The 23,157-nt window shown below is 40.9% G+C and overlaps 1 protein-coding gene across 1 annotated transcript in view; it reads right to left on the bottom strand.

Annotated features, from left to right (window-relative positions):
* Positions 1-23,157, bottom strand: part of ARHGEF28 (Rho guanine nucleotide exchange factor 28) — a 303,361-nt gene that overhangs the window by 150,779 nt on the left and 129,425 nt on the right. Inside the window, exons 5-6 of the mRNA XM_042988302.1 lie at positions 5,925-6,108; positions 3,222-3,402 (exon numbers count right to left, since the gene is read on the bottom strand). Coding sequence (XP_042844236.1) covers positions 3,222-3,402; positions 5,925-6,108 — 365 coding nt within the window. The remainder of the gene's footprint in view (positions 1-3,221; positions 3,403-5,924; positions 6,109-23,157) is intronic.

Here is a 23,157-nt window from a genome sequence, read left to right as displayed (position 1 = left end):
AAGACTGAAGACGCCTCTTTGACAAGACAAAGGCTATGAATGATTCAGTTCTTTGAGAATAAATTAGTACCTGAAAGTCATTTCTACGGCTTTTACATTAAAAAAAAAAAAATAGACTTTCCCACATCTAAGATTTAACAAAACATGAATACTTTACTACTGTACATATATTTTATATTTGTTCCCCCAAATGATAAAGCTTTAGCAGGGACAACCTGTAACAGTCATCACCTGTTTTCATTTAAAATAGAATCAAACCAGGGGCGCCTGGGTGGCTCAGTTGGGTTAGGCGTCGGACTTCGGCTCAGGTCATGATCTCGCAGTCCGTCAGTTCGAGCCCCGCGTCGGGCTCTGTGCTGACAGCTCAGAGCCTGGAGCCTGTTTCAGATTCTGTGTCTCCCTCTCTCTCTGACCCTCCCCCATTCATGCTCTGTATCTCTCTGTCGCAAAAATAAATAAACGTTAAAAAAAAAATTTTTTTTTTAAATAAAATAAAATAAAAAAATAAATAAAATAGAATCAAACCAGAAAGAAGTACCCCTGAAGACAGTGAATTCAAGAATACCATGGAAACATTTTGTAGCACGGGTGAGGATGAACTACTTGGATGTCTATTAGGGTTCTGGACCCAATTCCAGGCTGGGGCGGGGAAGCGGGGGGAGCTTCCTTACAAAGGAGCAATTCTCTGACACCATCCAAGACTGGCCTACCTCCACTTCAGATGCCACTTGTAAGTCCAAGCTGTTATTTGTGCTTCTGACCAAAAGGCTATAAATCAGGATTCCCACAACCTCCCCATCTTGGATGTGATTAATTTGCTAGAGGGGCTCTCAGACCTCAGAGCAACAGTGTACCTACAAGATTGTCGGCTTATTGCAAAAGCATGTAACTCAGGGACGTGGAGTAAGGTACAGGCAAAGGGCAAAGAGCCTCCGTGTTGTCATGGAGCATACCACTCCCATCACCACCCCAAGTGACCAACCCACAAGCTGTCCGGAGCCCTGGCCTTTTGGGTTCTCAAGGAGGCTTCATTACATAGGCATGATTCATTAAATCATTGGCCACGGGCAATCTCCATCTCCTGCCGGCAGCCCCCACCCAGGTCAGAGGGTGGAATGAAACAAAGTTCCAACCCCCTAATCACAGTGCCCAACACTAGCTGCTTTCGGAGAGTCACCTCATTAACATAACAAAAGACACCTACATCATTGTCAACTCTTCAAAACCCCAAAGGTTGTGGTCGTAGGAGCTATGATCCAATGGATGGATAATGGACCCAAATGGATCCAAAGCATGAACTATGACTTTCTTATAAATCACAGTAAGCTCATGAATCTCTGCTCTCTTCCTTTCCTGTTCCTCTGCTCACCACCCAGCCACACAGCTTCTATTCTTCCGTTGAGCCCTTCTCATAAAATGACAATCTCCAAGAAACTGGAAAGCAATCTCCATTTGGTCTCCGTTACTCTGAGTCCACTACCATCAATTACTGAACACCGGTATCTACTCATCTTACATCTTCCAGGCCCTCAGTATTATCTCAAATGTGTCATGAGAAATCATGAATCCAGCCTCAGAAGTTGATGGCTTTTTATAATGAAACAAATGGTCATGATTTTTGCTATACGCAGGGTAGGCTCTATTGCTTTTAAGAGTTTTGTCACCAGATGCTGCGCTGTGACCAGAACACCCCATCTAAGGACACGCGTGCTCCTGAGCTGTGTCCCTGCACGGGTGCAGGGAGCTGAGCACATCGAGAGCAATGCTGCTCTTCAAGGCCATGGCTTGGCCTGGTCAGAATATCTACCCCTGGGGGCTTGGGTGAGAAGCCACAGGAATGGCTGATGGCTTTACTGTCTTAAAATGACAAGCATCCTTAAGCAAACGAGGCAACACTGTATGCCAGAAAATGATACATTTCCTAAAACCCAACAAAGGGATGTAGTTCACAATGAGGAGCATGTTTCATATTATTTCTTTAATTTTTTTAAATGTTTATTTACTTTTGAGAGAGAGAGAGCAAGCGAGCATGAGTGAGGGAGGGGGAGAGAGAGGGAGACACAGAATCCAAAGCAAGTTCCAGGCTCTGAGCTGTCAGCACAGAGCCTATCATGGGGCTCAATCCCATGAACCATGAGATCATGACCTGAGCTGAAATCAGATGCTTAACCAACTGAGCCACCCAGATACTCTTCATCTTACTTCTTTAGATAAAACCCTATATGGACTAAGCCAACCATAATCTTTGATAGCAATGTTTTGTGTTTTGGGGGATTTTTTTGTTTTGTTTTTACTAAAACTGCAGTTTAATTATATGAAGCAAACACTTGGGAACACAGGACATCAGGGGATCTCGTGAGTGAATCCATTATACCCTGGAGCACTGTCAACTAGACAGACTCAAGCCTTTTACTCAAAGTAACATTTTGCTTCATGATAATTAAAAGATATAAATATTCTTTATATTGCTCCAGATTCTACATAAAAATAAAAAATAATAAAGATGAAACATTTTAAACTCTGAGCTGAGCATGCTATGATGTCACTGAAAGCTGGTGTTTGAGCCAGCCTTTGAAAACGAACGGATTTCAAACGACCATTCCCATTCAAGAAGAATCTACATGCTGGGACAATGCTTAACTACATCTAAGTCTTAAGAAAGCCCAGAAGTCGGTATTCTTCATGTATAACAGCCTTAAATGTAATGGTTTTAAATAAGAATTAAGTAAAATCAGGGACACCAAGGTGGCTCAGTCAGTTAATAGGCCAACTCTTAATTTCAGCTCAGACCATGATCTCATGGTTCGTGGGATTAAGCCCCACATCAGGCTCTGCACTAACAGTGTGGATGGAACCTGCTTGGAATTCTCTCTCTATCTGCCCGTCATCCCACTCATGCTTTCTCTCTCAAAATAAATAAATAAACATTAAAAAAAATTCAGTAAAATCAATAAGTGAATACAAAATATCCAGTATTAGATAATTAAAATCCAACACTGGGGACGCTGGCTCCTGGAAAATAAATCCTTACACAAGTTACTATGTTCTACCTCCAAAATATTATGCAATAATCTTCATTCTACCAATGTAACACAGTCTCCAATTTCATGTCCAAAGCTTCGCTATAAAAAAATGAAGTGCTACCCTCCAAAAGAATAAGCCTGCTGTCTGTACTCTCAAGGAGTATCAGTTATTACATATCAAAATGAAGGGACACATACCTGGAGGAGAAAGGCTCTGTCCCAAAAGTATTTCCTGAAGAGTTTAATATCTCCCTCCAACAAATGCTCAGCCGTGTGGTTCAGAGTCAAGGTCAGCGTTTCTGAGGAGTGAATATACTGCAGGAAGGCATCTTCACTGAGCTGCACCCGGGAAAAGTCGGGGAAACATCTGCCCTGGAAACTGAAATGTCACATATCAAAACCCACTGGCAATTTCAGAGATATCAACTCCAAGATCCCAGTACCCTCACTGCACCCAGTATTAGAAATCTAACTGGCAAATGATCCATGCAAGCCACCCACTGACAACAAGTACATATGATCATGTAAACAGATCCTTTAATAAAGCTAAATTTTCTACCTAGAGAAGATGTCAGTTGAAAAGCTATTCACGTATACTACATATTTTAAAGATATTTATGTAACTAATGAAACTACTGACTTTTAAACACAGTATTTTCCCTCAATATTGTATTCTCTCCTTAACTCAAAAAGATGCCTCTTGCTTTAACGGGGTCATGTGTAATAGAACAAATTAGCTGGCAGCCAACAGCTTATTAGGTGATTACAGTGGAAAATAGATATGATCTCCAGGGAGCACAGCGAGGTTCAGATGGTACAAACAAGTGGGATATTCATAACACACTGGTCCACTGTTATAAATCATTTTATCAGGCAAATTAAAAAAGCATAAATTTGATCTTGTTCTATTCTTGAAAACACCCATAAACAAAGAAACAATATTCCCAAGCTGAATTCTTGAATATAAACTCATTTTCTGTTTTGTTTTGGCCAAGAACAACTTCACATTCATTAGCTACATGCAGGTTGTACGGTTAGTATCGTAATATTCTGGACAGCTCACAAGGTCATGTAATTGCAACAGTAAAGGAGCCTTCGGAGGAAAATGCTAGTGCTTCCCGATAGGAGCTCACCTCAGCAGGTTGTCACATCCCCCACCGATTCCTCACTTCACAGAATTAGTTCTATGCCTCTTTCCTCCTCTTACATGACCTCATCTTGTTAATGAATATTTGCTTCACAAAAAGAGAATATACTTCCAATCAAATAAATATTAACTCCATCATATGGAGCAACAAAAAGAGATCCACTAAGAGCACTTACATTCTAAGATGTGGGGTATCTCCCCAAATTCTTAGCATCAATTGCTAGTATCAACTCCAGAATCTTTAGAAAACAACTCCCCGCGCTAACATAATATCTTCTGGTCCTGGAGACAGGTGAAAGGTACCAAGCTACCCAAGATGAAGTCAGCCTCCTGGGCTTTGATCTAAATCTGAACCCCCCACAATGACCAAGTCAAAGAAAGTAGTCCTGCTTTGGCCTTTTTAGCCAAGCAAGTGGGGTCATATTAGACCCAAAAGACCTTTTGGATTGGCTTTTTTTTCCTCGGTTGGCAGTCACATGACTAAAGTAGGACAAAAATAAATAAAAAGCTCTGACTTCTATGCCAATATCCATTTATGCAGCATAAAATTATAAATTAATCACATTGAGTTTCATAAGCCAAACAAGAAAAACCAGTCCATTAAGATACACCAGGTAATAATACTCTGAATATATTTAATATTTATATGTAATTTTCAATGCACTTTCCCATTTTTTAACACCTGGTTAAGTCAAGGAAACCGCTATATACGAATCTCCCTTTCTTCAGAATAACGACCAATCTGAACCATTGTAAGAAAAAAACGACACATCCCTCCTTCATTGACAATGTTGATATCATCAACAGAGCAAACTTTACAGCCCCTTTACATTATTGTTTCTTTTACATTACTTCACTAAATCCTAATAACCACACAGTATTTTAGGGTTCATCTATCATTGATTCAACAAAAATTTAGGGTGCCTGGCTGGCTCGGTTGATTCAATAATTTATATTCTTTCAGTGAGCATTATATACTGAAAATGTATCAGAAATACTACAATGGGTAAACAAATAGTTTCAGCCCTTAAGTGATACAGGATGGAGACCTAGGCAACAAATGATGACTGCATATAAAATTCTAAATAATATTGTCAATAATCTTGGGGCTCCTGGGTGGCTCAGTTGGTTAAGTGTCCAACTTTGGCTCATCATGATCTCACAGTTCGTGAGTTCGAGCCCTGCATTTGGGCTCTGTGCTGACAGTTCAGAGCCTGGAGCTCGCTTTGGATTCTGTGTTTCCCTCTCTCTCTGCTCTTCCCCCACTCATGCTCGGTCTCTCTCTCCTTCAAAAATAAATAAAAACATTAAAAAAATGTTTTTAATATTGTTAATAATTTTAACCACCATATTATAAATTAATCATGATCACAAAAGGCCCTAATGTAGATGGTGTCTCTGAAGAAGTGCTTTTTATTTTTAGTTTAGTTTTTTTTTTTTTTAAAGAAGTCCTATTTAAGCTGAAACCTGAAAGGTAAGTAGGGTTTAGGCTAGTGTTTTGCCAACTTTTCTCTTTATTATAGCTCCCTCTGAGCCTTTCAAGACTTTTTCCCCTAACTCCCCCCATGAAATGTTGGTAATAAATACATCTGTCTATCTGCTCACATACTCTGTACTTTATACATGGGAACTAATGGTAAAACATAAACCAACATTAGCTTGTGATTTGGTTTATTTCTATTTTTCCACAATACTTGGAACACTTTATAGAAATAGGTTAAGAGAGAATCAATCTAACAAGTAGCCAAACTCACTTTGTGATGTCTTCAACCAGCTCGGAGTATCCGGCACGTAAAGCTAAGTCTAATGGGGTGGCACCTTCTTCATTGGGTAAAGCCAAAGCCTGGACTCCCCCAGGGAGACACAAGAGGAAACGAGACAGCTTAGGCAGGCCCCATCTCATAGCCAGGTGTAGAAGAGACTCTTTGCATAAAGACACTGAAAAGGAAAACACAGGATATTAGTTCCTCTATTCACAAACTTTGTCTTATACGTTTCATCCAAGATAACCATGTCTTTAGACATAATACAGAATGTTAGAACTGGAAGGAAGCGTCAAAAGCATCTAATCCAAACACCTCATTTTATATATGTGGACACGTCAAGTGATTTGTCCAAAGTTAGGCAGCCAGTAGGTGCTGGAGACAATCTGGCCCAGTGCTGGCTCATCGGTAGCCCAGTGCTGCTCCCACCCACTACAGTGCACACTCACGTCCCTTTTCCCATGTGCACTAAACTCGTCCAGGAAAACAAGTACTAGGAGCACACCGCCCTTCAGAAACACTCCAAGGTGCCCTTTAAGGAGATACTGCTATTTCAGTAGGGCAGACTCTCGGAGGCCCCAACTGTAAAGGAGCCCCCGTGCCCACTCTTCATCCTCAGAGATGCTCCGCCCCTGATGAGAAGCTGGGTCAGCAATGGGTTTTCTGTGTCCAGAATACTTGAGACCATGGTCTTTCCCAAACTTCATAGAGGTGCTTTCACCCATCTGTTAGATCATTTCAGGGCTGGCAAAGCCACTTTGGCGCTCTGCTTAAAAAAGTCAGCCTGTGCCTTTCACACGCCCCTTGACAGAGGGTTCCTGCTTGATCTGTGTATCTGAGTTTTCACCGTGGTGTTTGCTACTTTACATTATGGTTGTCTCCTGTGTGTATCAGTGTACAGACTGAGGAATTTTGTTTTTTAGTCTCAACACCCAGCGTAGTATGTGACAAACTGAAGTCATCCAGTATTTGTGAGTTGAACAGCAACTGTTAGAATCTCCATGATTTGTCTATGTTAAAAATGCCTGATTTGTACAGTTTGTACACCGATGTTTCTACTGCAATACCCAGTGCTTGGAACACAGATAGCTCATGGTAAAGATTACACTGGACGTACAGAGAAGAGTAAATATGCTTACGTTAAAAAAAAAAAGTAGGCTCATGAACTCCCTAGGCATCAAGACGCCCCTTGAAACAAACCTAGCCTTCACAAACTAAACCTGAAAATCCTAACACTCGGTATCTGTTGGAATAAGCATGCAGTAAGAATTTGAATCATACGTACCCCTTAAGTTGAGTCATGTTACTGGCTGAAGTTCTAATAGGAAAGAGGTACAGAGCACACTGCATCGTACCGAAGAGAAAGGCCAGCAGGGGAGGGACTTATGTCTTCTACCCCAGTGTAGTGTCAACCACACGTATATGCTCTAGAAAGAGCTGCCTGTTGAATGAACGAATATATGACCATGGGGGCCCTTTCCCTGTTGAGTATCCATAAAAGTTACCCATAAAAGTTAGCTTTTCATAGATGACTGCAGGTGCTATTTGGAGCACATACCGTCCTTAGTTCCGCCTCTGACACCTCGACTAAAATCTGTGAACAAAAACTACATACTCTCATGGAGTCTTGACACTGAGGACAAAGACTACCTACTTCTCCACATAGTTCACAGTCTCCGTGAACATGACTTCACTTTTCCATTGTCTTCCTTAACATAACCCCACCAGTAACCAACCCCAGGAGACTCTTCCCTGGGCAAACGATGGTATATTCATCATCCCTTCAAGACCCATCAACTGTTCTGCAAAAAGCATCAAGAAGCTTAAACCCTGAAACCAAGCTTTATGATATCATGATCCTTATCCAGTCCTAATCCAACTCCCTTCCCTGCCTACCGCCACTCCTCTGCCTTAGAAGACCATCATTAAGCCCAACTTCAAGTTCTCATGACATTCCAACCCTGCCCTCCCCCCTTGAAGAGCCCGGTAAGGCTGTGTAAAGGTGTCGTTCTGTCTTTCCAGGGTAGGGAGCTAACTCAGCTTTCTTTCCCCAGCAGACTGTGCTGATGCTACTTGGAGAGCTAGCATCCAACAACATCTGAATTTCAAACAATTAGAAGGAAATACTCCACTACAAGAAAAGCAGAAGAAAACTGCTTTGTTTTTATCTTTAGTGGGGTTTTCCTTAACGTTATTTCTTAACGTTATTCTGAGAGCGAGAAAGAGTGCTCACAAGTAGGGGAGGGGCAGAGAGAAGGAGAGACACAATCCCAAGCAGGCTCTGCACCATCATTGTAGAACCTGATGCAGGGCGTGAACTCATGAACTGTGAGATCATGACTTGAGCTGAGATCAAGAGTTGGACACTCAACCAATTGAGGCACCCAGATGCCCCTAGGGGTTTATATTATTTATCTAGATCAAGAATGTACAGCCTTTAAAAAAAAAAAAAAGTTTTTTTCTAGTTGCAATTCATTTTTTTAATTTATTTATTTTTTTCATTTACATCCAAGTTAGTGAGCATATAGTGCAAGAAAGACTTCAGGAGTAGATTCCAGTGATTCAACCCCTATGCATAACACCCAGTGCTCATCCCCACAAGTGTCTTCTTTAATGCTCCTTCCCCTTTTAGCGCATCCCCCCACCCACAACCCCTCCAGCAACCCTCAGTTGGTTCTCTGTGTTTGAGGCTCTTATGTTTTGTCCCCCTTCTTATTTTTACATTATTTTTGCTTCCCCATAAAGACTTCTATCTCAAATATGTAAGTAAGTCCTCGGAGTGAAAAGCACAACTTCACAGTGCATTTGCTCCCTGTCTGTCTCTGTGACATAGCACAGACCCCCTGGCCCCATAAGAGGACAACTGAAATGTCAAAACAACTAAAAACGAAGTGTGTACCCCTGCTAGGTATCTGTTTCATATACTTGATACCTTCAAAAGGCTATTGAAGAAGTGATGTTTATTTTATCCTTTAAACTCATTTTATTAGAAAGTCGGATTTTCCTTCTGAACAGATTCCCAACAAGGCATGTTTGAGAACATTTCCATTTATCCCCCCTTCTTAAAAATGAGGAAGAGACCAGTTAGGATCTGGTAATGAAACCAACACACATGCACAAGGACACTCCCGAACACGTATGTCAGCATTAGATCATAACCAGCTACCCTAGGATGGAATTTCCAAGTCCTAGATCCCAATTTGAATCTGGTGACAAATATCACATGGTTCTATGGGATACAATTTTCTTCCAAGAAAAAGAACAAAAACGGAATATCTAAACCTAAGCCAGGTCTTTTTTTTTTTTTTTTAAGTTTATTTATTTTGAGAGCGCAAGAGAGTACAAGTAAGGGTAGGGGCGAAGAGAGAATCCCAAGCAGGCTCTCCACTGTAAGTGCAGGGCCCGATGTGGGGCTCAATCTCAGGAACTGTGAGATTATGATTTGAGCCTAAACTAAGTGTCCAACACTTAACCAACTGAGCCACCTAGGTGTCCCTGCATTCCCTTTAAAATCAAACCATTGATAAACTCAAGTATGGTGTCAATCATTTAAATGCAACTCCCCTACACTGCCTGGGGGCAGTGACGCACAAGCCCTTGAATCTGGGAAGTAGCTCAGTGTATTTAATCTGGCTGACAGTGCAGGTGTGGGGAGAAGTTCCCTCCTCTGGAGCACTTTCCAGGACTGTTCTGCTAATCCAGCTCCCTACTCCCTTCCTCAGGCTCCAATCTCACATCTACTTCTTAAGAGAGCACAGCAAACTTGTGGGACTGAACTGCTCACTGCTCAAACTGTCCTTTCCTCCCAAACTCCCCACTTCCTGGGAAGGTGGGAAGGCAGGGGAAGAGAGGATCTTCTGTTCTTTGGGGAAAACAAGTAAGAAACTGACCAAAATGTTTTGAGAGAGAGCTTTCTCATTCAGTAGGAAAGTTCAGAGCCTAGAATCAGGCAAACAGCCTGAAATAGGAAACACTGTGACATATATAAATAATTCTGCTTGTTATAGAGTTTCAGATTCTTAACAGCGGTCAGGAAAACAAGCTGTGAAAAGAGGTTATACAATTTGGCAGACATGGGAAGGAGGGTGTTTAAAATGTTTTTTTTAACCAAATAAATATGCCTCATCCTGTCTGGCTGGTGCCAGGAGTTACGTGCACTAATGTTTCTAAAACAGAATTACTAGTAATTGTTCTAATGGCAAACAGTAGAAGATATGACCTGTCACATCCTGGGAGCAAGATCACCCAGGCACAAAACAAGAAGTGAGCAGGCTGTGACATTCAACCAGCATTTCCCGTCACAGCAAAAAGGGAGGCTCATCTGCCCCAGACAGAGGAGGAGGTACAAAGCCCAAGCCTCTGGCTGTGCCATACCTCAGTTTCTCTGCCTCGAAAATGAGGCTGTCACATCAAAGGCACAAGTTCCTGAGAGTGTTCATCCTGGCCCTGAATGACCAGGGATCCAGCATCCATGAAATCCGGTATACACCAAGGGACCTCCCAGAGCGCGTGAGCACAGGAGCAGAGACAGTGTGGCTGTTGCTAAAGGAGAGTGACTTTATATACTGTTCACTCCAAATCTGGGACCGTTATAGCTTCACAAGGTCCGTCTATGCCTTGACATTAGCAGAAAGTTCAGGTTGCAAGACTGAAAAATAAATGATCAAGCCCTCAGAAATTCACAGTCACTGCTACAGGAAACGTAAATCGGCATAACCATTTTGGAAAACACACTGGGATCATCTATTAAATTTACCCAAGCTTATGTTATATCTGACTGAGCAATTCCACTCCCACTTAATAAACCCTCCTAGGACTAGGCTTTGTACACCAGCAAACACACAAAAAGATGTAAAATTGTCAAAAGTAGAAGTGATTTCAACATCCATCAACAATAGGTTCAACTGTAGAATAATCACACTAGTATCCTAACAACAGAAAATCAGACTAATACAGAAAAAAAAAAAAAAAAAGAAATATAAGGGTGCCTGGGTGGCTCAGTTGGTTGAGGGTCTGGCTCTTGATTTCAGCTCAGGTCATGATCCCAGGGTCCTGAGATCAAGCCCCAAAACAGTCTCTGCCCTGAACACAAAGCCTCCTTAGGAGTCTGTCTGTCTGTCTGTCTCTCTCTCTCTGCCTCTGCCCCTTTTCCTCTTTGTGTGCTCACTTCTTTCTCACTCTCTCGTTAAAAAAAAAAAAAAAAAAAAAAAAAGAAAGAAAAAAAACTAAGAAATACAATGTTGGGGAAAAGTCACAGAAGAAAAAAAGTGAAAACTAAGGCATACTTTTCAGGAATACACAGGGAGTAGAACTTCAAGGAAAAGCAAGGAAGGACTACTGTACAAGTCAGTGTTATCTCTCTGGGAGAAATAGGGGACCGTGAGTGAGACTTTGCTTCTTCTGGGATCTAATGGCACCCGTATGTCTCTCCCCCCACGTGCAGAGAGCTGTGTTTAACCCTCTCCCCAGGACAATTAAAACAGAATTTCTGGTGGTGGCACCCAAGCATTAGCTTTTTCCTAAAGATTCCCAAGCGATTCTTGCAACGTCAGGGTTAAGATCTGGTATTTTCAATAAGTAAGTGGTTAACAAAATGCCAAGCTCTGCTTTCTTTTTATACCACGGTCTTCCCAGTCATCTCTTAAGATCTATTAGCTAAAGCAAAATAAGTCAGAGAAAGACAGATATCATAGGACTTCACTCATATGTGGAATTTGAGAAACTCTGCTGATGAAAACAGAAGGGAAGGAAAAAGAAGATAAAAACAGAGGGAGGCAAACCCTAACAGACTCTTAAATACAGAGAACTGAGGGCTGATAGAGGAGAGCGGGGTGGCTAAATGGGTGACAGGCATTAAGGAGGGCACTTTTATTAAGGAGGGCACTTTTCAGGATGAACGCTGGGTGTCAAATATAAGAGATGAATCAGTGGGTTGTACTCCTAAAGTCAAGGCTACACCGCGTGTTAATGAGAATAAAAAATAAATTTTAAAAAGATTATCTAAAACATGTCACCAATAACAAAAAGAAGTTTGTAACTGATGCAAGGTATTTTTATTCTATATTTGCTGCCAAACCAAGACATATCCTTAAATGCTGCAAGCAAGATATTAAAAATAAGTGTGATAGAGACAATAATCTAGAAGCAAATATTTTTAAATACAATTTAATTCAGAAGTACTTCTACATTGTAGGACTTAATATTCCGTAACTTGTGAGTGGAGTCATTGAAATGTCTTCAACACTTTAAGTTTATGAATAACAAAAGACATTTTTTAATTCACATATAACCCAATCATTAAAATAAGTTGTCCTCTCATTTCCAAAACCACATATATACTGATGGAGGCCTCAATTTTTGCATTTAAGCCACTCAGTAAACAAACATTGAATGAACCTAGTACTAGATGCCGGACCCGGTGGCTGCAAAGATGGGCACGGTCCCTTGTCTTCCAATAGCATGCTGTCAACCCACTTCTGTTCAGAATAAATATCTGGCCCTTGAAGTCACTGTATGATGAGCTACAGGTCTAGGCTTAGACAGAAAGAGTATGAATAGAAATAAGGAAACTATTGGACCTATAAGGAAACTACCCTGCAGGATAATCAACCTCTATCATGTATCATGATCTGAAATTTTACAGGTGTTTATACAATGCCAAAATGATGAACAGAAAGTAAAGAGAATGAAAAAAGTATTGCCAAAAATTCTATGTAGCACAGGTGAGAATATACGACATGACACAATCTCATTCCCAGCCCCCCCCAGGACTCTCAACAAAATGGGAGGAAAAATCATGTATTATGGTAGCTTTCATTTAAGTGATCTCATCAGGACTTGGGTGCGTCAAGTAAAAATCAGCCTTCCACACGTAAGATCAGAGATTGTTGGGTCTAGGACAGGAACGGCAAGTATACACAGGTTCATAGGAAAGATAAGAAAGAGCACAGTACCAACATGGCAGGCTTGGCTGGGTCATAAAGCCCAAGGCAGGAGGAGAGTAACAACCGTAAGGGTGGGTTTTAGCTTCCTGAAATTTAACTTTCTGCATCGAACATATAGGAGACACTCCAGTTACAACTGCTGACCGCAAATCTGGGAACACATCGATCACACAGTATCATTCCATAAAATTCACACCGCGATACACAATGCTGGAAGGCACTTTATGGAGTCTGCAGCTCTTAAAGGTTGGTTACACTTTACCTTATGGAACTAGGACTAACACACTGAAACACTACAAAGTCCTTATCAGGACTCAACGATGGGCACCAATTTCTGGCCTTCGCTATCTGGGGGACATATCCAAACTGAATTATACAAGGTGGGCGTCAATATTCTGTGTTCAGAATCCAGACACAACAGTGTATAGCACAAAGGTGGACAGACAAAAGAACTGAACAATTTGGATTTCAACACTGAGAGAGATGTGGCTCTGGAAAGGCCACTTAAATTTTCAAGTTGTAAGTTGCTTGATCTGGAGAAGCAAAGTGTTACCTTCCCAGCCTACTACCCAGGATTGTCAGGGTGATGTAATGAAAATAACACATGAGGCAGGGTTCTCATGAACTATGAAAGCCAGTACTGGGTGGGGGGGGGGGGACTTACCAGTAGTACACATTTATCTGATCTTTTTCATAGAAAAAATACAACTGTCACTAAAGAGAGCCATGATATACTGCAAAACAGTTTTCCTCTGGTTATAATTTAAAAGCGTCAATTAAGAGAACCAGCCGTCTGCTTAGGAGGGCGCTGTAACTGCATCGATGCAGGACACAAGATGAGCCATTAAGACAAATGTGCTAGAGCCCCATGCCTTGGGCAGCAGGAGGTTCTTAGGTGCCATAAGCAACAATTAGGTCATACCCCCCTTCCAGCCTGTGCACTAGATTTTTTTTCATCATCTGTTAATATTTCTCCAAGCTCTTATTCGTGTTCTCCATGTATTCACTTCTTTGCATTTGCATTTGCTGACAGCCTACTATGGCACTGAGCGTTCTTTCCCCTCGCACCGCAGGGGAGTCTGTGGAATTGCCAGCCCCCCCCCCTCCAAGGGACCCTCCAAGCATGATGTTCTGTTTGGGAGAGAAATGAAAATACAGTACCATCTAACTGTATTACTGACAAGCAGAAAAACTGTAGACTCATCAAATCTTGGCAATGGCCTTTTGAAATCTGCACTGGGAGTCCGAGTTGAAGCACAACCAGGCAAGCTGTGGTCTACAGCTGGGCAGGGTCCACTCACTGCCCTCCCACGCACTGGAAGCCAGAATTCTGTACAAAGGGCTAGACTGAGAAATATTTAACTCAATGGTTGTGAGTTACCCCACCAGTGGGGAGACCTCATCCCATCTTTCAGCACGAGGGGCATGTTCAGCTAGGGATATTCTGGTGAGCCTAGAAGAGGAAGCTAGATGGAATACGCCGAGTAAGAAACCAGTGTTTAAGGTGCTCTGTGCCTGGGGTGAGGGTGAGGAGGTTGAAAGAGATCATGAGAAGTCCACATGAGCAGCTGTTGACAGACGAACGAAAGCAAAGAAACGGACCAGCACAACCACCCTTTTTATTTCATGCTTGTCAGTTGCCGGTGACCGTAAGAACGTTACATCCCTCGTTTCCCCCTAACATTTATTATGTGACTTACATACGTTATCTTATTTGACCCTGACAGCCATTGCACAAGGTAAGGCCTATTATTATCCCCATTGAAGAAGAGCAGAAACTGAGATATGACACCATCAACTAATTGTCCAAGCTCATTCAGATACTAAATGGAGCACCGGGAATCTGAACCCAGGCTTTTCCACCCCCAAAACTCAAATTCTTAAAGGCAAAGAAATGATTCTGTAAAAGATGGCAAAAACAAGAAGGGCAGTGAAGATAGAACTTAAGTCAACCAAGCAAGAGTCAGGAAACCAAGCATAAAGAACTAAGCCACACCACTCCTAAGGATGCAGGCTCATACCCCACTGTGCACATGTTGGCCAGATAGGTCAACACACAGACACACACACAGACACACAGACACACACACACACACACCACTGTCTCAGGACAGGTCTGCAAATTAAAGTTTCTACCGCTACAAAGGTAGGGCAAAGAAAGCAAGTATGTGAGTACCCCTATGAACTAGAACCCAGGGCAGGATTACAAAAGATTGGGGGGGGGGGGGGTTCTACCTATATAGCCTCATGATCACATAAAGGCCCACATTTAAAGAGTCAAGGCAAGGCCTTTCACAGTTCACTGGGACCACATACAGCAGGTCACTGCCAAAGGACACAGGTTGGTTATTTCCCTAAGAACATCTCCTCACTTCTGCCTCACTGCCCACCTCCTTTCCAAGTCTGCCCCACCTACCTGTTCCACCATCAGCCTTTAATCTGCAAGCCTTGGTAGTTTTAAAGCCAATTATTTATTTTTTTAAAATAAAGTAACACAAGGACAGCTGCTAACATTCAAATCCTCTTCAAGAAATCTAGGGAAAAAAGCAAAAATTTTATTTTTTTTCCCTTGAGTATTAGCAGAATCCTTGGATACCGTCATTTGCAAATTCAGTGTTAGTCCCCTGAGTGCAATCAAAACAGTCATATGTATCCTGCTGTTTGAAGGGTTTCCAGATGAGAGAAGCAGGGATGGGACATGGCCACCCAGAGGTAAATCCCAAAACCTTCCATTGTCCTAAATCCTTTAGGAAGCACATTAGGGCAGGGCGTTTGAAAAAGCAGGAGCTTCCACTTACATTGTTTTCCCTTGAAAACTATGAGAGACGGAGAAAGTAACCTGAATACAACCCTCTGTTCTATCTCTTATGTGAGAACTAATAGATAATTCTCAATTCCAGTCTAAGGGCCATTAATGCCAGGTAAAAGTAGGAAGCTTATTATTTAAGGAAATCTTTCAGCTGCCTTCTCATCTTTAAAATATAATACCTTAAACAGACAATGTGCTTAATAAGGCTTTAACTGAAAAATAAATTCAAATTACTTGATGAGGGGTTCCTTTTCCTTGAGAGTTCAATTCCGTATTAAATTCTTAACTGCCAGAAAATCCATTCCTTAACAATAAAAGGCTTAAAAAGCAGGGGTGGGGGGGGGGGTAGGTGGAAGACGTAGAAAACATTCTTAAAGATTTAAAACTTCAGGAGGCCTGGCTGGCTCAGCCAGCAGAGCACGCAACTCTTGATCTCAGGGTTGTGAGTTCAAGCCCTACATTGGGTGTAGACATTACTTAAAAACAAAATCTTAAAAATAAAGACTGAAAATGTCACAAATGATGCATATTTGTATACAAGCCTAAGTAATGTGTAACACTTTTACCAATTTAACATGGAACCTATTCTATTTTTTTCCAACTCTTTTTTTTTTTTTATCAAATTTATTTTCAAATTGGTTTCCATACAACACCCAGTGCTCATCCCAAAATATGCCCTCTTCAATAGCCATCACCTACCCTACCCTCCCTCCCACCCCCCTTATCATGGAACCTATTCTAAAAAACATTCTCTCCACCACTAGCATTCATGCAGTAGGTTACCTTAGCAACTGGAGGAACTCAATTTCAGCTTAAAATGTCAGAAAAGGAAGTGCGGAGATGTTTGTTCCATGAGATACTATCGGAAGTAACACAAGGCTAGAAAGTAATATTGAGTGTATATGTAACTGCTTGAAAAATGTCAAGATTTCCAAGAAAAACAATTAAAACCTCAGAGTTAGTGGATACCTGTCATGCATTAATTTCCATACTCCTCAATCTTGTTTAAACTGAAAACCTGTATTTTGTAAGAAATCTGTCCTTTATGGGTTTCCTATCCACTGGTAGGACACCAGCTGATGTTATTTAAAATTTGCCATCCAGTGCAAAGCTTCGGGGCTCAAAAGCAAAACTGACCTATCACAGTCTGTGGGACACTAAGTCAGTCTTCAAGTTCATTATGCCATCTCCTGGCTACTAAGACCTAGAACACAAGTCAAGGTCAACCAACAGGGCAATGCTCCTGAGCCTTGCTCTATTTTTTTCTATTTCTGCAGCCAGCAAATTGTACTCAAGGATAAAAACACCGGCCAAGCTCTATTTCAAATGTTAAACAAATCTTGCTTCTTACTGGTTACAGTTCTCTTTCCTCTATTCAAAGAAAGGTCAACAGATATTTTCCTTTGTCAAACATTGCTGGCCCACACATTTCCTTCTGCTCTTGCCTAGAAAGGTGAGGATTCTGGGTGTGTGGCTTCAAGCATGATGTAGATGTCACAGAAAAATGACACTTTCCACTGAGTCTTTAGTTAAGAACCTTTAATTCTCACGGCGCCTGGGTGGCTCAGTTGATTAAGTGTCCGACTTCGCTCAGGTCATGATCTCATAGTCTGTGAGTTAGAGCCCCGCATCGGGCTCTGTGCTGACAGCTCAGAGCCTGGAACCTGCTTCAGATTTTCTGTCTCCCTCTTTCTCTGCCCCTCACCTGCTCACACTCTGTCTCTCTCTGTTTCTCAAAAGTAAACATTAAAAAAAAATTTTAATAATAAAAAGAAACTTTATTTCTCAATTGATGGCTTTTCCTAAAATAAAACTGCTCTTTAAACCCCTTAAAGTAACACTAAACAATCAAGACATGTTTTAACCATTACTGAATGACCCACACTTTTGTAAACTTCCTTCCAACGTTCTTTTGGCCTTCTGCGTTTCTTTTCCTTTTCCCCTCCTTAGTTGTCAAGTGTAGAAAAACAAAGATTCTCCAACTAATTTACGAAGATCCTATTAACAAAACAGAGCACCACGCCAAGGATCCTTCTTCGTAAGAGCATGACCTCTCCATTAAACTTATGGTCCCTGACTAGGCTTCTACTTTTCCTGTAAGTCAAGATTAACCACAATGTGACTGGTTTTTGCACAGAGCACTAGTACTTAGACTTACCCTTACAACATGTACTTGGCAACCAGCACATTCCTTTAATTACTGGATTCTCAAAGATTCTCATCTTCAAAATCAATAATTAAATTAATAAATTATCTAGGCTGCTTTCAGTGGGGATTACCAGTTCCACCCATTTCTTTTTGGGGGGACGGCTCCAGAAAGAGAAGCTGGTTCCCTAAACAGAGCAGTTGTGTTTAGATCTAAGACACCCCTGCAGAAAAGTTTCAAAAACTCAGTTGGCTTTCCCTAGAACTTTCTTCCATTCATGTCATCACCTATAAAGGCAAGAATAAAGTTTGACTCTTTAAACTTGATAGAACAACGTAACAGACAGAATTTTCCTTTTTTATTCAAAAAGTATACAATGTATGCCCTGCAGATTCGATTCAAGGTATCACTTTTCTTAAATGTTCCCACCACAAAAAGGAAATGGTAATGATGTAACAGGATGTAGTTGTTACATAATGCTATAGCTGTCATCATTTTGTAATACATACATGTATCAAATCAACACATTGTACACCTTAAACTTACACAGTGATACATGTCAACTGTCTCAATGAAACTGGAAAAAAAGATTTTATGTTTTCATAATTGGAATAAAGAGTTCCATCTTTCCCATAACTAAAAATTTGTACCTATAATGAATCCTTTGAACATATGCATTATTTTACCTAGAGAACTACAGAAAAGTCCAAATTCGCTTTTCCTAATAATTTACTTTGGCAAAAAAGGTCTTGAATCTGGAAATTGTTGCTATATATTGGTATATCTATTTTTTTTTTAAGATTTTACTTTTAAGCGATCTCCACACCCAATGTGGGGCTCAAACTCCTAACCTTGAGGTCAAGAGTCGCACACTCCACACTGAGCTAGCCAGGCGCCCCATACATATTGGTTTATAAATGTAAATATATGCTGAGAGAGAGAATCTTGACATGAGTTTGTTTTTAACGTGAGTGGGCTTATTTTTCTTATATCAGAAAGCTTAAGCAAGACAACATCTACTTATTCTGTAGGTTGGGATAGGAGCTATTATATTCCTAAAGGCAATGCCATCAGTCTTCCAAGATAGTATTTCTAGTCCCTTTGGGCTCTTTACTCAAATGGTAGCTTTCTCACTAGGGATGGCAAGGTTGGTGCTTTCCAGCCATGTCAGGCTTCTGGGAACACAGCTGAAGTAAATGATACAGTTGAGCAGGAAGGGAAGACTAACTCACAAGTTATCTGAGCACCAACAGAAAGAAACCAAGGGTTTTATCCCAGTTAATCTAATTGTCAAAATGATGCCAATCACTGAGAAAAGCTCTCTGTCCAATAAAAAGAACAAAACAAAACAACAAAAACCCACCAAGCAAAATACCCAAAACAAACAAAAAAGATCAACTGTAGCATCTTATTGAATATATGACTATACTCCAAGTTTTACTGCAAATATAGGGTCCTGAGATCCTGCAAATGCTTTTATCATGAAAGCTATTTCACAGGAAGAAATGGGTTTAATTTTATGAAATAGAAACTCAATTTTATTTGTGACACAAAATTAAATAAAACGAGGGATACTTCCTTCCTTAGAACATATGATAAAGTTGCACTGTGAGTACTGATGGGTAAGAAGCGGGGCCAAGAAAAGTCTCCGCTTTTCTTTACGAGACACAACACTCTGCTCAGACTGGCCCTCCTCCAGGATCTGAGGCCTTCAAGATAACGCTCAGTGATTAAAAAGGCAAGAAAGTGAGGGATTACAAAATGCAAAAAGCAAAGAAATACAGTAATCCTCCCCAGTAAGGTTTCCATCAGATTCTTCCAAAATGAAGTCATTATAGAAATAAATTCTCATTCAGCACATCCATTTATCTGGCAAAAAAACATAAATAAATAAACCCAAAGAATTTTTAAGTGCCAGTGGTGAAGCTTTACATTGTTTCTGGGTAAGTGGTAGGAGAAATAATTACTAGGAAAAAAAAGTTGTTTCCAACTAATGATGCCACTATCACTTAACGCACAATAAACTTCAGTAGGCCTTATGTCACAGCTCCTTAGTTTATTATTTTTGTACCTTGAAGACAAACAACACTAATAAAATAGATACCCTAGGAAAAGATGTATTGAGCACGTAAAAGATTTAAACTGCTCAGATTAAACCTCTGCTAAATTGAAAACGAGGGACCAAGTTGTTGACACAGGACACACCTCCACCCATGGAAGGACCAAATGTAAAGCTACACACACAGTAATTCCTTGAGAGAAATCCAAGAACTAAGTGAATGACTCCCATGCACAGGGTGCATGAGAAAACACCCACATCGGAACAGGTACAAAAGGCTGAGACACACTCATCATGAATTCTAGCCTTGGCAAAACACAATACAATCAAGAGGGAACCCCAACTCCCAGCTTCTCCCTAAGGAATGGAAGGTCTGGGTCACATCTAGCATCCCAACTTTTAAAGCTTTCACCTGGCTGTGAAAGCCAATGTGGTTTGCATCCGTGAGTCCTACAGGACTGTAGCAAACAAAGACACAGTTCTTAACAGAGGAGCACTCGGCACAACTATGCCCTCAGGGCTCAGCACAGAGGAAGCAGGCATAAAGACACATCTCCCAGTCTTTCCCTGGAAGGGATTTGAGTGCATACTTTATAAACTGCTGCATAAGGGTCCACTTTCCAATTAGCATGCATCTAGGAGCTGACTGTGATCCTCCCTGGACCCCAAGGGAGCCAATGGTCAATTCCCCCCATGATCTTGCTTTGGTTCATTTGAAAATTAAAGCCAGGTCACCAGCATCTCTCTGGAAGCAACTTGTACACACATCTGGCACCCCAGGTTTTACAGCTGCCACCCAAGGGACAGCTCTCCAGATTGCCTAGTTTTCAGAGCCAATGTGGCTTGCATTCATGACTCCCAGAGGACTGCACTGGATTAAAAAAAATCGTTATTAATGGGTGCACACAGAAGGACTAGATGCAACTATCCCCCCAGGGTTCAGCTCAGAGAGAGCCAACAAAAAATGCCCACCTGCCATTCTTTCCCTGCAAGGCATTTGACTGCATATTCTCCAAGTTTAGGCCTAAGAATCAGGTTTCTAATCAGCCAGCATCTAGGTGGTAACTGAGATCCTCCCTTTCAGGATACTGATGGGCCTAAGCACTACCTCAACTACCGGGAGCCGCTAAGAACAAAGATAACATCCTGGGAAATCACTCATGTTTGAGAGGCAACCAGGAACTTGGGCTAGACTGATTAACGAACTTCATCTACAGGAGACCGGTCTGTCAAGGCTGGGAGAGGTGTCTGTTTCATCTAAGAGAGTCAAAGAAAATGAAGAAACAGGAGAATAGGTTCCAAACCAAACAAGATAAATTCCCAGAAACCAACCTTAATGGAATGAAGTGATTTATCCAATAGAGAATTCAAAATAATGGTCAAAATGATCCTCTCCCAGGTCAGGAGAGCAATATGTGAACATTGTGTTAATTTCAACAACAACAACACAAACAAGTACCAACCAGAAATCCTAGAGCTCAAGAATACAACAAATGAAATGAAAATTCAATAAAAAGATTCAACAGCAGGGGCACCTGAGTGGCTCAGTTTATTAAGCATTTGACTCTTGATCTTGACTCAGGTCTTGATCTCAGGGTTGTGAGTTCAATCCCTGCATTGGGCTCCATGCTGGATGTGGAGCCTACTATAAAAAAAACAGAAAAAAAGAAGACAACAAAAGATTCAATAGGCATTCAACAACAGACAGGATCAAAGGGAAGTCGGGATCGGTGAACTTGAACTTGAAGACAGGGTAGGAGAATTCATCCACTCAGATGAGCCAAAAGAAAAAGGGTTGTTAACCCCATCCCTGAACAGTGATGCTATAGAGAAGTTCCATCAGAAGTCTAGGCTGCAGGCAATGTTACCTCAAGCAGTGTCAACCATTCCAAGAGAAAGTCAAGAAAAGTTCCCAGAAATTGTCAAGGAAATGTTTACAATACCTGTATTTTATCCTTTGTCTGTAGTCTCATTTGTCCAGACCAAGTAATCTGCATCCTACATATGTACAAACAATATATTCTACATATGGAAATCCATTCACAGTCACACATGAAAGTCATATTCTACTGAGAATGTAGTATGTTCAGACGCTGTTACACAAGATTCACTATATATTATCTAATTTAATCGTTATAACCAGCCAATGAGGTGGGTACTATAATGCTTCATTTTAGAAATTAAAACTCTATGACATTAGAACTGAAGTAACTTGCCCAGAATTTCTCATAGCCAGGAAGCAACAGGCTCAGGATTTGAACCCAGCTCCGAAACATAGATTCTTTATGACACTAGAATTGTTTTCCCATCTATATCTCACCATGCAAAGGAGACATAACTCTGTCTACTATAAAGATACAGATAAACCAAAGATCATGGCCAAGGGAAGCTTAGAGAATGTGAATACATTTCCAAATAGCAATAAAAATGGCTGTAAGGGAACCCTTGCCAACTTGGGGATTAGCCTAGTGTTTTCCCAACTTATTTTACTATGTACATCAGCAAAATGACTGAGTATATATACACCCCCAACACAGAAAATGGTATGCATGTACTATTGCCAATCCACAGATGAAAGGTTAGGAAATCTTAATTCATTCCTAAATGTTTGGATGAAAATATAGCATGCGGTAACATGAATCCCATTTTGAAGGCTCTTACAGTTTAAGTTATTCATGTGCAATTAACCTAACCCTCAACAATTTGTCACTTGCAGGACCACAAGTTACAACGCTGCAGGCTCCAAGCTCCTATACTGAGGGAGGCCCTGGGCTAGGGAAGGAGCCCTGCTTCTGACCAGCATCGCTGCTCCTGGAGGCTTTGGAGCACTTTACTTGTGCCTGAGTGTAGTGACTGGTGAGAAATTATGAACACTTTATGCCTTTGCCAAAATGAATCTGCCTTCCAAGAAGTAAAATACCCTCCAATATTAGACTTTAGTTAAAAAGCCAGGAGGCTTAAGAAAATGAAGTTCCTTAGCCAGAAAACACATATATACACAAATGAATATATATGTATATACATGTATATGTGAATTCACATGTGTATGTGTGAATGTACAGGAACATACTCATGTATATACGTGTTTACACATGCATACACATATACACATATAAAATAAAGTTCCTTAGCCACAAAACATGTACATTTTTTCACATATATGTATGAATTACAATAGTGGTATCTAGGATGTGACTTTCTTTTCAAGGTCCCAAAATACAACCTTCAGTCATACAACAAATACTTCTTGAACATTTGATATGTTC

The sequence above is a fragment of the Panthera tigris genome, chromosome A1 (genome assembly GCF_018350195.1).
Source record: "Panthera tigris isolate Pti1 chromosome A1, P.tigris_Pti1_mat1.1, whole genome shotgun sequence".
In the NCBI taxonomy this organism is placed as follows: domain Eukaryota; kingdom Metazoa; phylum Chordata; class Mammalia; order Carnivora; family Felidae; genus Panthera; species Panthera tigris.
The sequence above is the reverse complement of the archived record's forward strand: the minus strand, read 5'-3'. Positions and strand labels throughout refer to the sequence as shown.